The 12,169-nt window shown below is 38.5% G+C and overlaps 2 protein-coding genes and 1 pseudogene across 3 annotated transcripts; 2 read left to right on the top strand and 1 right to left on the bottom strand.

The window, feature by feature from the left end:
• The first annotated feature begins 524 nt into the window (after positions 1–524).
• On the top strand, positions 525–2,077 carry LOC310737974 (uncharacterized protein). Its single transcript, XM_083562790.1, has 4 exons — positions 525–675; positions 775–1,116; positions 1,700–1,737; positions 1,910–2,077. The coding sequence occupies exons 1-4, from the start codon at positions 624–626 to the stop codon at positions 2,027–2,029; spliced, it is 552 nt and encodes a 183-aa protein (XP_083418916.1). The 5' UTR covers positions 525–623; the 3' UTR covers positions 2,030–2,077.
• A 2,030-nt stretch (positions 2,078–4,107) lies between these two features.
• LOC310738414 lies at positions 4,108–8,033 on the bottom strand (annotated as a pseudogene). Its single transcript, XR_014538214.1, has 5 exons — positions 7,580–8,033; positions 7,099–7,449; positions 6,911–7,012; positions 6,784–6,818; positions 4,108–4,251 (listed from the first exon to the last, which is right to left on the bottom strand). The product of XR_014538214.1 is annotated as an uncharacterized misc_RNA (transcript).
• A 2,292-nt stretch (positions 8,034–10,325) lies between these two features.
• On the top strand, positions 10,326–11,958 carry LOC310738468 (uncharacterized protein; the record flags this gene model as incomplete). Its single annotated transcript, XM_083563445.1, has 2 exons — positions 10,326–11,615; positions 11,713–11,958. The coding sequence occupies exons 1-2, from the start codon at positions 11,286–11,288 to the stop codon at positions 11,956–11,958; spliced, it is 576 nt and encodes a 191-aa protein (XP_083419571.1). The 5' UTR covers positions 10,326–11,285.
• Between the last annotated feature and the right edge of the window lie 211 nt (positions 11,959–12,169).

The following is a 12,169-nucleotide window of genomic DNA, read 5'->3' as shown; positions in this document are numbered from 1 at the left end:
TCACACAAATGGAGAAAACATGAAAGAAGAATACTTAGTCAAAAAATAGATATTATGTAAGTACATAATGCGAAGGAATGTCAGTACTTATCCATCATTGACGAAGGCAACAACTATGATATTACATGAACACTAGTTCAACCCCTCAATATAACATTTTTAAAAGACAAACGCAACATCTCCTGTAAACCTTTCTTGTGTCTCCATCTTAAATAAGACAGATGAGCTTTTACCCTAATTGTCTTATATTTACGATAAGACCCCATATCCAATGATGTGTGAAAGAACCATACCGTACTGCATGTCCTGCCCAAAGTGGAGTAACATTATTCCTGTTTGGGAATGTTAGATCTGCTGAGTTAATAGCACTTCATTACACTTCTTCTAGGTTCCAGCACACAGGATGATGGCGCTCAAGTAGATCACCTCTAAAAAGGTCTTACGAGTCAACACAGTATCAGAATAGACCAAAATTTACCGTGAGCTTCAAATTCCTTTAGAGTGAAAGAACCAATCAGATCAGTCCACAGCTTTAAATCATCCAATCAGGTGTGAGTGAGAGCTGCTTTTCTACTGAACACACGAGTTGATTTCCTCACTATCACTGTGTCTGAACAGGAACGATGATCTCACTCTTTGTGGCGCTTTACTCTCTGCTTTGTCTCTGCACAGCTGGTGAGAACATTTTCAAATCTTTCATTTCAAATAGTAATATTACATATTTACCTCATTTACTGACATCATTAACCATTAAATATCACACACTTTTTACAGTAAAAACATCTGACATCAAGGAGCTTCACGTGAGAACAGTAAAGAGTGGAGAAGATGTAACTATAGCATGTGATCTCAGTCTGATCAGAGACAAAAGTAAAGTAGTCTGGTACAGACAGAGTTTTGGAAAAGTGCCTTATTATTTCGCACAATATTACGGGACAAATAACTACACATTTACTGATGGATTTAATGATAATCGCTTCAGTTTTACTGTAAATGAGCATCAGTTTGATCTCAACATTACGAACCTGAGAGAAGATGATGGAGGAGAATATTTCTGTGGAGAAATGGAGGGAACTACAATAAAGTTCACATCTGGAGCACGTCTGCAATTTGAAGGTAAACAGTTTGACTCTGATAAGCTGTTAATTCCAGATCAACACTTTAACCAGTATTATGTGTACATATGCAGTAAATGTTGAGGATTTCACTTTATTCATATTTACTATCATTTCTGTTCATCTGCTGCTTTTCTCATTGATTTATAAAAATCCTACACTTGGAATAGGAAACACCACCACAGATTGTGTTACACACCAGGATTCAAATAGCAAAGAGGAAAAACTTAAGTGTTTTAATCAAATCATTTTCTTTTCATTTTGTATAACAGAATTTTTTATTGTGATTTCCTTTCTCTGTTAATAAATCATCTACTATTCATACGTTTTACATGTTCATTGTTTCAGGAGATAATTGGATGATTTTTGCCTTAGTGACCTACAGTATAATATCTGTTATTGTAATGGTGGTACTGGTCGGACTTTTATTAAAAAATCTTAGAAAAGGTTTGTTTACTTTTATTATTATTATTATTATTATTATTATTATTATTATTATTATTATTATTATATACATTTCCCCTAAAACATTAAAACATGAATATATTTTCTTCATGTAAATATCCTTCTGTTTTATTGTTCAGGTGCTTCATCACAAAAGCCTGAAATCAGCACCAATCAGGTAATCCAGTCTTCTATTCACTGTGATTCTATTCTGATAAAGAAATCCACATCTGACCTACAATCCACAATGTACAGAGAATTTTACTAAACCATTTACTAAATATCAATGGACTTATTCTTTTTAGTCTTTAATCCACTCTGGTGTATAAACACCTCTTGTTCTTTATCAGGCTGATGATGAAGATGTCTTGAACTATGCAGCTGTGAGTTTTGCTAAGAAACCTTCATCCTCCAGAACATCCAGAGACCAGAGACATGAAGACGTTTATGCACAAGTTCAAATCAAATAGATCCAAAGAAATGAGTTAAAAATGGAAAAGAACAATTAAAATGAAATGATTGCCCCATTTTGTAATCAGATGTGTCTTATTTTATTCAAACAGCAAAATGTTCACCATTTCCAAACCTTTTTAATGTAATGATTTTCCTTAAATTATGGATGTAGTTTACAGTGGAACCCGGTTATGTCGCCGGCCTAGGGGACGCCAAAAAGCGTCGAGATAACCGATGATCGAGATAAACGAAAACCAATATGGTGGCAAAATATTAACGTGCTTGATTGCCCCCCCTTGTGCTCTAAATATTAGGGTTCGGTGACATAAAAAAATCAACATAACCGATTAAAAAATGTTAAGACAAAGCGAGAATTTGGCGGTTCCACTTCAAAAACGTCGACTTAATAGGGTTGGCGAGTTAACCGAGGTCGAGATAAGTGGGTTCGACTGTATTTACTATTACTTTTACTCAAAACCATTTGTTTTCTGAATTCTTTACATTTAACTTGATTTCTACATTGTAAATAAATACATTTTATAAATATAAATAAATAAATAAACATTAAGTATTATGAATAATGTACTTAATTTTGATTACTTACAAATTATTGTATTTTGTATTATTGAAGCAAAGAAGCTTACAGGCTTTGCCTCAGGGTCCAAAATGTATCTTTGCTATACTAAGCATAATTCTGAAATATCAAACACTGTATCAAGACTCTTAAATCCAGTTCTGACCCAGCAAACATGCAACTTTCGGGCCCAAGTGTGCCCACTGTGGACAGCTTACCCTAGGTCCTGTTACCATCTTGACATGTGAGGTAGATGCAGAGACCCATTGGGCCAGCTAAACTTGTGGAATGAGTGTGGGCTGCCAACACTAAATTGAACCCATAAATGAGCTTGAGCTGGGGGTTTGCTAGCCCCTGCAGCCTCATAGTGTTTGGCCTACACATACACCACATTTCATGGTGTAATATACACCATAGTGGGCCCCACACAATGCAGACCCCTATTATTGCCATAAGATGCGGGGCACACATGGGCAGTTCATGAACTTGCAGTTCATTATATCATTATTGGCATCCAATGGGAGGGTATACAGTGCCTTGCGAAAGTATTCGGCCCCCTTGAACTTTGCGGCCTTTTGCCACATTTCAGGCTTCAAACATAAAGATATAAAACTGTAATTTTTTGTGAAGAATCAACAACAAGTGGGACACAATCATGAAGTGGAACGAAATTTATTGGATATTTCAAACGTTTTTAACAAATAAAAAAACTGAAAAATTGGGCGTGCAAAATTATTCAGCCCCTTTACTTTCAGTGCAGCAAACTCTCTCCAGAAGTTCAGTGAAGATCTCTGAATGATCCAATGTTGACCTAAATGACTAATGATGATAAATAGAATCCACCTGTGTGTAATCAAGTTATTACAGTTTTATATCTTTATGTTTGAAGCCTGAAATGTGGCAAAAGGTCGCAAAGTTCAAGGGGGCCGAATACTTTCGCAAGGCACTGTATGTACACACAATATATTTAAAAAGGTTATAATACAGGGATTGTTAAACAGGGCAGGGCAAACTCAAAGTCAGGATGGGTGTAGGTCAATACCAGGCTATTACAAAACAGAACCACAGAACAAAGTGAGCATCGGCCAATTGAGCCCCGCAAAACCCAGCTTCCAACCCGACTTTATATGGTAGCCTCCTGGTGACTTTATCTACAGAAATTCCTTGGCATATACAAATAAGCCAGTACACTGTTTAGTCTTTATTCTTGCCCCAAGTGTTTGGTCATTAGGTTGTGCTGCAGGAATAACAACTGGGTCGTCACATCCTTTGTTTGAGTATCCTGTGTCACACCGTCATATGACGTCTAAGGCCCCAGCAATGCTTCCCCAGAGAATGCTACATACATTCACCCTAATAAGTGCTGAAAACTGGGTAGGTGAGGTTGGGAATAACCACATATATATAATATCATATTATGCTATGAATTGAATAGAGATAGCTACCAAAGGGGAAAAAAAAAATACATGAATACACACCTTACCTCCACCCGGCATGCAAACTTCAAAGCCTCATACTGAATCAGGCTGTGGGGCATCAGAGATTCCAAGCACTGCCCCACCTCCATCACAGGTAATTGGTCCTGAAAATTGGCCCAGGCTCTCCACAGCACTTGCAGACTGGCCTAGGCTTAACAATCAGTCCTGTGATACCAGAATCACCCACCTGTGAGGAAAGAACAAGCACAGTAGAGAAAAGTGGCACCTGGATTTGGGCAACAGGTCTTGGCAGAATTGACATTTTCCTAGGAGTGGGAATGGGAGGAGTACTGCTTCAGTACCACAATGTTGATAATATTATCAGCACCACGCCAATACGGCCAACCTGATCTAGGAACACTTGCTTTAGTTTGGGGTACTCCAGCATGCTCACAAAGTTGTTGGGTTATGAGCCAAGCTTCCTTGACAGCACTGGCAGAGTGCATGCTTGGAGTCTGGCCAACACCATGTTTGTCACCTTTATGAGCTATACTGTATATGCTCAAACAGCTCCAAAACAAAGGCTGTTGCTTGAGTACCCTTCTTCTCCATGAAGATTTGGAGTAATGTCTTGGAGAAAAGGTACTGCTCCTGCTAAAGCTAGAGGAGGGCCTAATGTCGGTGGTTTGCTGGACATGGGTGAGTTTACTAAGCAGTAAGGGCTCCATAATGGCATAATTCCCTCACTCCTGGGTTTTGGCACCAGTGTAGAGAGAGTTCTGGCCGAGGCAGGAAGACTAGGTAAAAGGTTCAAACTTAAATAAACTAATCTAAAGTGTACACAGCTTTTTTTGTCTCTCTTTCTTTAGGTTTCTCTATCTCTCTCTGCCTTTTCTTTCCTATGCTACTCCTTTAAAGAACTCTCATTTATCAAAATACTTTCTGGTGTGTACTCCTTACCACTCATTTCCCTCGCTTCAGCTCTCTGTTAACAATCTGGAGCTTGACCATGCTTTGTGTGCCACAATGAGCAAAATGTGACTGTAAATGTTAAGCATACTTTCATCGCAGCAGGCATCTCTATGAGGGTTAGGCCCAGGAAAACAAATAATAGTTGCTGTGTGATATTCTGTGTCTACCAAACTGGGGATTGCTAATTGTGAGCTTAAGACTTGGTTATTGGTACATTGGAAATGCTGCTCTATGCTAACAGCTGCTACAAACCAACGAGTAGTGAGAATACTTGGCTTGCTGTCTTGTTTCTGTGTGCAGTTTTTTATGTTATGTAAGTCTTAGGCTGTTAAAATATTATCGGATGTTAAATGTTTGACAAGGTATTGTTTATAATAGGTGCATGTGTGGGATTTCTATTGGCAATCTGACAGCTGAAATACCCAGAGAAAACATTTATAGGGTCTAAATGGGTACCACTGCTGTGGGTCCTGTATAGACTCAACCACATGGGGTCTAAGTGAAAGCAGTGTATGTTTGCTTTGCCTTGTCAGGGTTCTTGTTTAAACCCTGTCAAATGATTTGATGTTTTATTTTGATTGTTCATTTGTTTTAATTAGTTTCCTTTGTGGATTTAAACCTTCCTGTGTTTGTATGCCAGTGTAAAGACCTGTCCATGTGTGTGTGTTTCTGATGTGAAATGAGAAACATGGTATTTAAATTGAGAGCAATTAATTGAGAGAAATAATACTCATATTTTACATAATGAGATATTTGAAACTGGCCATGTCCTTTGCACTGTGTACTTTCCTGTGTCTCACTTGACAGGAAGTGATGCAACCCTTCATTTTCTCCACTCACACAGTCACTGCCTTTGTGTGTCTGCTGAAGTAGTTTTTTTTTTACTTAAATTAAGACTAAAATAGGCATCAGATTTTATCTGAACCTTGTTTTACACACAAATCCTTCACAATCATATGCCTTAATATCCTATGTTACCTAGCTACTTATATTTTCTCTAAGAGGGAGATTGATTTACTATTTACTATGTTTTTTATTGTGAGGATCATTTGTTAGCCATTTCTCAGCAATGTACAGATTTGTATTGTATTTCAGCATCGGGAATGAAATGTTTTTGAGTTAGTTTGTTAAAAGGTAATGAACATTTGGAAGTTCATTTATTGAAATATATTTAATGTATGGTAATATGTTAATGTATGCATCATATAAATGAAGAAGAATTATTATTATTATTATTATTATTATTATTATTATTACAATTATTATTTTGAATTGCAATAAAAGAAACATCTTAAATGTAAAAGCATAAATTTAATTAAAGCTATTTATACTAACGTAAATGTGAAATAGAAAATAAAACAAATTTCACAATATATAATTTTTATTGCATATATTTCCCCCTTTTACAAACTGCCATCCTAAACAGTTTCTTCAGCAATTATTTATTCTTTTTGAATGAATGAATACATTTTAACAACAATAAAACTTCAGTGTCTGGATTAATTTCCTTTTGGATCTATTTATATATAACTTGTGCATAAACGTCTTCATGTCTCTGGTCTCTGGATGTTCTGGAGGATGAAGGTTTCTTAGCAAAACTCACAGCTGCATAGTTCAAGACATCTTCATCATCAGCCTGATAAAGAACAAGAGGTGTTTATACACCAGAGTGGATAGATGGATGAGTGTATCTTGTAAGATGATATCACTAAAAATCCTACATTTCCTGTAGACTTGAACAGATCTGCATTTATATCTAAAAAAAAAAAAAAAAAAAAAAATCACACTGGATAAAACACTGGATTACCTGATCTGTGTTATTCTGATGCTCGTTGGAAGCCCCTTAATACAACAATAATAAATATCATTAATGTTGAACTGATTGTGAAACTAATAAAAATTCATTTTAGAAAAATCCTAAAAAGCAAACAAACCTTTTCTTTGTTTCTGAAGTAAAACCCAAACCAGAGCCATGATTACAGTAATAGATATTATATTAGAGGTGATTAAGACTAAAACACTCCACTGGATCTTTTCTGAAATGATAAAAAGCCATTATTTGGATCAGTATCACTAAAACTGACTCTGAGTTTTCAACAGGAAAATGTATAAAAGCTCTTACCTTCTCCTTCACCTTCTTTAAATTCAGTTCCATTCCCAAAGAGGATTTGTCCACACGCAGCCACAGCACAGTAGAACGTTCCCTTATCAGAGGTCTGGAGCTTCCTCTTGGGGAGAGTGTAGACACGGCTCTGTGGAGGAGAACCAGCCTCAGAGTTCTTCTTACACTCATCACTGCCGTCTCCATGAGTGTAAACGATTCCTGGAGGAGATTCTCCTGAGTCGTGTCTGAATCAGTACACACTCTGGTCTCCACAGCTTGAAGTAAACTCTTGTACTGAACACTGGAGTGTGAGCGAGTCTCCGTTCGCCATCAGCGTTACAGTCGGAGGAAGTCGTTTCATCTCCTCAGCTTTAACATCAATTAGTAAGAATAATACTATAAATAAACAGTGGTGTGAAATTCGAGAGAATTCTAGATAAAGTGTTGATCTGGAATGAGTTTGAGTTCAGGAGCAGGTTATCAGAGTAAAACTGTTTACCTTCAACAATCAAAAGGGTTCCAGATCCAAAGAATAGTGAAGATTTCAGCACTTTTGCACAGAAATATGTTCCTGTATCCTCTTCTTTCAGGTCTTTAATGGTGAGAATAAACTGATTATCACTAATACTGAAGCGTTCATCTGGAAATCCTTCACCAGGTCTGATTTTACTATGAGCTCGTCTCACTACCATCTGAGGAACTTTTCCAAAATCCTGTTTATACCAAATTAAATCATCACTGGACAAGTCACATTTTATAGTAACACTTTCTCCACACGTTTCTGCACCTGAAGCTTCTTGATGTTAGAAGGTTTTACTGAAACAAAACCGACCATCTGCATGTCAGTAATAAAGACAAATATATACTGAAATTATTTTATCATTTTTAATGTAATTTATATAAAAATATACAAAATCTAACTGACCTGATGTAAAGAGACAAAGAGCTACAAAGAGTGAGATCATTGTTCCTGTTCAGATGAAGTGATAGTGAGGGAGTGAACTCGTGTGTGCAGTGTAAAAGCAGATTCAGACTTACCTCTGATTGGATGCTATGAAGTTGTGGTTGGTTTAGATTGGTCAGATGCAGTGACCTTGATTTTATACAAGCAGATTTTCTACTACAATGTAAAGCTAATCTCAGGAGATAGCAGTCAATTGTAAAGTTATTTTATGCATCAATGATTGTGAGTTCGTCTGGAAATATTGTGGACCTACACAATATCAGAAAGGTGGGTTGTGACTGATCATAGTTTGTGGAGGGGAAACTTATATTTATGCAACATAACCAAGACTAAATATTTTCCTCTTGTGGTAAGTATTGAATGTTTGGCTATTCTTTGTTTAATGTTCACCTACAAAGCCAAAACAGACCAGCATCCATCCACCTCACAAATCTTCTCTCACCTTTCATTATACTCTCTCTCTAATCCTAAACCACTGCTCAACTGATCTTACTCTCCATCATTGTATAACTTTTAACAATGTACATCAAACTCGAGTCAACTGCATTTTGGAAAGAAACTGTAGCAGTATGCTAAGTGATAATCAATGACTACAACCGCACTTTTTACTTCAGATTTAGCAGGAGTTGTATTTGTTTTTTGTTTGTTTCTTTTATTTTCAAATGTCAAAAAGAGGCAAACAAGGGGAATGGGAAAATAGCAGTGACGGAAAACTTCAAGAAAATACAGTAGAAAATAGAAAACTAAAGCCACACATACTTGGGCAAAAAGAACATTCAGAAAAAACAAAACTTACACTCAGGAAAAAAGGAAAGTGTAGAAAAAAATCAGTATTACCATTGGCATACAAGGACCAAGCAAGGAACAGACCAAAAAAGCGGAAACTTAAATATACTATAAATTAGGCACAGGTGGAAGACATGGGTATTAATAATTGGAATGGGAACACAATTGTGACATCTGGTGGGGCAAGAAAGGAAAGACACAGAAAAAACAAAGAACAGGGCACAAAAAATGAAATCCTGACAAGTTTAACACTTCCTAAAAAAAAGCCTTTAGACTAATGGTATTCTTAGTCTGACTCCTAATACATTAAATGTCATAAATATAAAAGTAAATGTGTAGGCAGCCCACACATTATTTTGGGCTGGCCCACTGGGGCCCAAACTGGCTCAATAGTGTGGGCCCACACAACATTATCCACATTTCATTCCAGAAATGGGACCCAGTGTTGAATGCACACAGTGAACCCACATGGACCCCTCAAAAAAAGGGGCCTTTTAACTGAGAGAGTGTCTATAGTGATACATTGAATAGGCACATTGTACAGTATATTTTTAACTGTGGAGTGAACTACCTATTAGATATTGGTGTGTGGAAGCCTCTACTTACCAGTTATGACCAGGAAATCCTGGCCCATGACAGTAAGTGAAAGAAGGCTGCTGTTTGTTAATTGTTCCAACAAATCCAGCCAGCAGGTAGGTTTGTCCAAGTAGGCAGATGATGGCAGCTGGAGCCCCGTCCTAGGTATCAAGGAGTTGCTGTGATCGTAATGACCTTTCCCTATGGAAAATATTTTTGTCTAAATTGACCTAGAATTTTGATGTTCAGTCTTGAATTTACCCACTGAGGTTTCCTCACACTAATTTTCATCTATGGTGCTAACTTACCTGAATTGTTAAACAAAATAGACTATTCAGCAAAAATGTAAATTGTAAAGCTCTAGCATGCATAGTCTTTATATACAATTGAGTAATTCTGACCTCTGGGCTGTTGGAAAAAATACAATACAATAAATTTAGTACTGGTAATACAATTGCTAGTTAACCGGAGACAACCATCACTACAGTCCTCCACCGATCTGGGCATAATGGCAGAGTGATTAGACCGAAGACCCACAAAAAACCCACATAGAGTTTGCCAACAGGCACCCGAAAGACTTTCAGACTGTGTGGAACAAGAACTGGTAAATCTCAATTCTAAATGTTATGTTTGGAGAAAATCAGGCACCCCTCATCACCTGCAAAAACCATCTTAAAAGTAAAGCGTGAGGTGTAGAGGTGTTTTTCTGTAGCAGTGACTTGGCAACTGTTCATAGTTAAGGGAAAGCTAAATGGAGCTAAGCACAGCAATATATTTATTAGAAACTTGTTTTACAGCATTCAGTACCCCAGTCTGGGCCCAACTTTCACCTTCCTACATAATAACAACCCTGAGCATGCAGACAAGACAACACAGGAGTGGCTTAGCACTAGAATTGCTGACTTTTTTATTTTCTGGTGCAAGTCCCGAGGTGTTAATCCCCCCTGTTGAGATTTTCACAGTTCTTCAGCTTGATTCTTATCCTGTTTTTGTTGTGCAAACCACCCAACACCTGTGAGGCCTGGCACATTTGCATTTGTTTACTCAGACTAGCTCAGATCAGAACTGGCTGTATCTCTAGGCTCTTCATTAGGGGCATCTATGACTTGCTGTCGTCAGGGGGCTAGCAGAGTTGTCTGCAGCTTTACTGTTAAATTCTGCATATCCTTGAAAAGGACCCTAAGTTGTCGGAGTTCCTCCAGAATGGCTGCCTTATCTTCACGGAGTTGCCTAATCTCCTTTGATGTCATAGGTAGCTTGTCATTGCTTGGTAAACTGTGTGTCTGCCTCTAGTGTAGAGCCTGGAGATATAGCCAGTTCTGATCTGTTCGCCCTCGAAATTCAAGCTCTCGTGGGTCTCCTGAACTCATTAGGCTCTGAGGGAGATGGTGAACTACGATGTGAACTACATGTGGCCATTTGACATTGTGCAACCTTTCACTTAGCACTGACTGTTCAGCAGAGTCACTCAGCAATGACCATTCAGCAGTGGTAAACCAGCAGTGGCCTTTCAGCATGCATTCTGCATCACGCAACCTACCGAACAGCAGCTAACAGAAGATAGCAAGAATCACCTCATATATGATCAGTTCTATACCCAGTAAAGTTGAGTGTTCTGAATCCTGTACCGTGTTTTGACTGACACGCTGGGGCGAGTACAAGCCCCTAATCAGCGCACACCAGATAGTAAAAATCCCAACATTTGGTCATTCGAGCTGGATAGGAAACCTTCTTAACAATTGGTCGTGATTCTGTCCATTGTGACTGTGTATGTAAGGGAGTGGCATTGCATGACTACAGCACAGTGCTGTGCATAAAAGCAGACCGACCCAGGCGGGAGAATCATTTCTTCTTCGCATTTTTGAGAACACACATCAGGATGGCCTCCGTATCACTGCTACGCAGGAAGAACCTCTCCGCGCAACAGGCTTTAGCCTGGCTTCAGGAAATGGACAAAGCTGACTCTGATGGAGGAGAGATTTCATTTGTCCAGCAAGCCACTGATACCTCCTCAGAAGAATCCGAAAAGGAGACGGAACAAGAACCCAACATGCCTCCACGGAAAATGCACCGTGGTACTGGGAAGCCCTGTCTGAGCCAGACAGCAAAACACGGCATTGTGTGGGTAGAGGAGGACATTGGAATGCCCAGTGCAGTAGCAAATCACTCGTGCTTCACCTCGCAAGCTGGACCCACAGAGTCTGCTATGGTTTGTCATTGCCATAGTACATATGATATTTATATAAACCCATTTAGAGTGAGGTTCATGTAAATTTACCACTCTCTATTTGTTTATCTTCCGACAGCGTAAACTTACAAGCGTGCTCCAAAGCTTCCTTTGCCTGTTAGACGTGGAAATGCTGCAGACCATCAGGGAGTGCATGGTCCTTCAAGCCCGCAGAACAGAGCCGGACTGGAATTTGGCAATTCATGAACTAATGGCATTCATTTCAATTCTGTTTGTAAGAGCAATCATGTGTCCCGTTGGTGCCATTGTGGATTGCTGGTCAGAAAGCTTTCTGGTGCCAGTAATCAAAAAGACAATGCCCTGAGATAGATTAATTTCAATTATGCAACACCTTCGATTTGATGACAAGGACATGCGGGCAGAACAGGTGAAAACAGACAAATTTGCTGCAATCTCCGACATCTGGACACGCTTCAACAAGACCTGTGCTGAGAGTTTCACTCCAGGAGAACACATGACCATAGATGAACAGCTGTTCCCTACCAATGTTCGTTGTCCATTCACACAGTATATCG

Source organism: Silurus aristotelis (assembly GCF_946808225.1).
Source record: "Silurus aristotelis genome assembly, chromosome: 15".
In the NCBI taxonomy this organism is placed as follows: Eukaryota; Metazoa; Chordata; class Actinopteri; order Siluriformes; family Siluridae; genus Silurus; species Silurus aristotelis.
This window is presented reverse-complemented; position numbering and strand designations above follow the sequence as displayed.

Coding starts and splice junctions, on each gene's coding strand:
- LOC310737974 (XM_083562790.1), top strand. CDS start 624: ATGATCTCACTCTTTGTGGCGCTTTACTCTCTGCTTTGTCTCTGCACA. Junction 676..774: donor GCTTTGTCTCTGCACAGCTG/GTGAGAACATTT, acceptor CACTTTTTACAG/TAAAAACATCTGACATCAAG. Junction 1,738..1,909: donor CTGAAATCAGCACCAATCAG/GTAATCCAGTCT, acceptor GTTCTTTATCAG/GCTGATGATGAAGATGTCTT.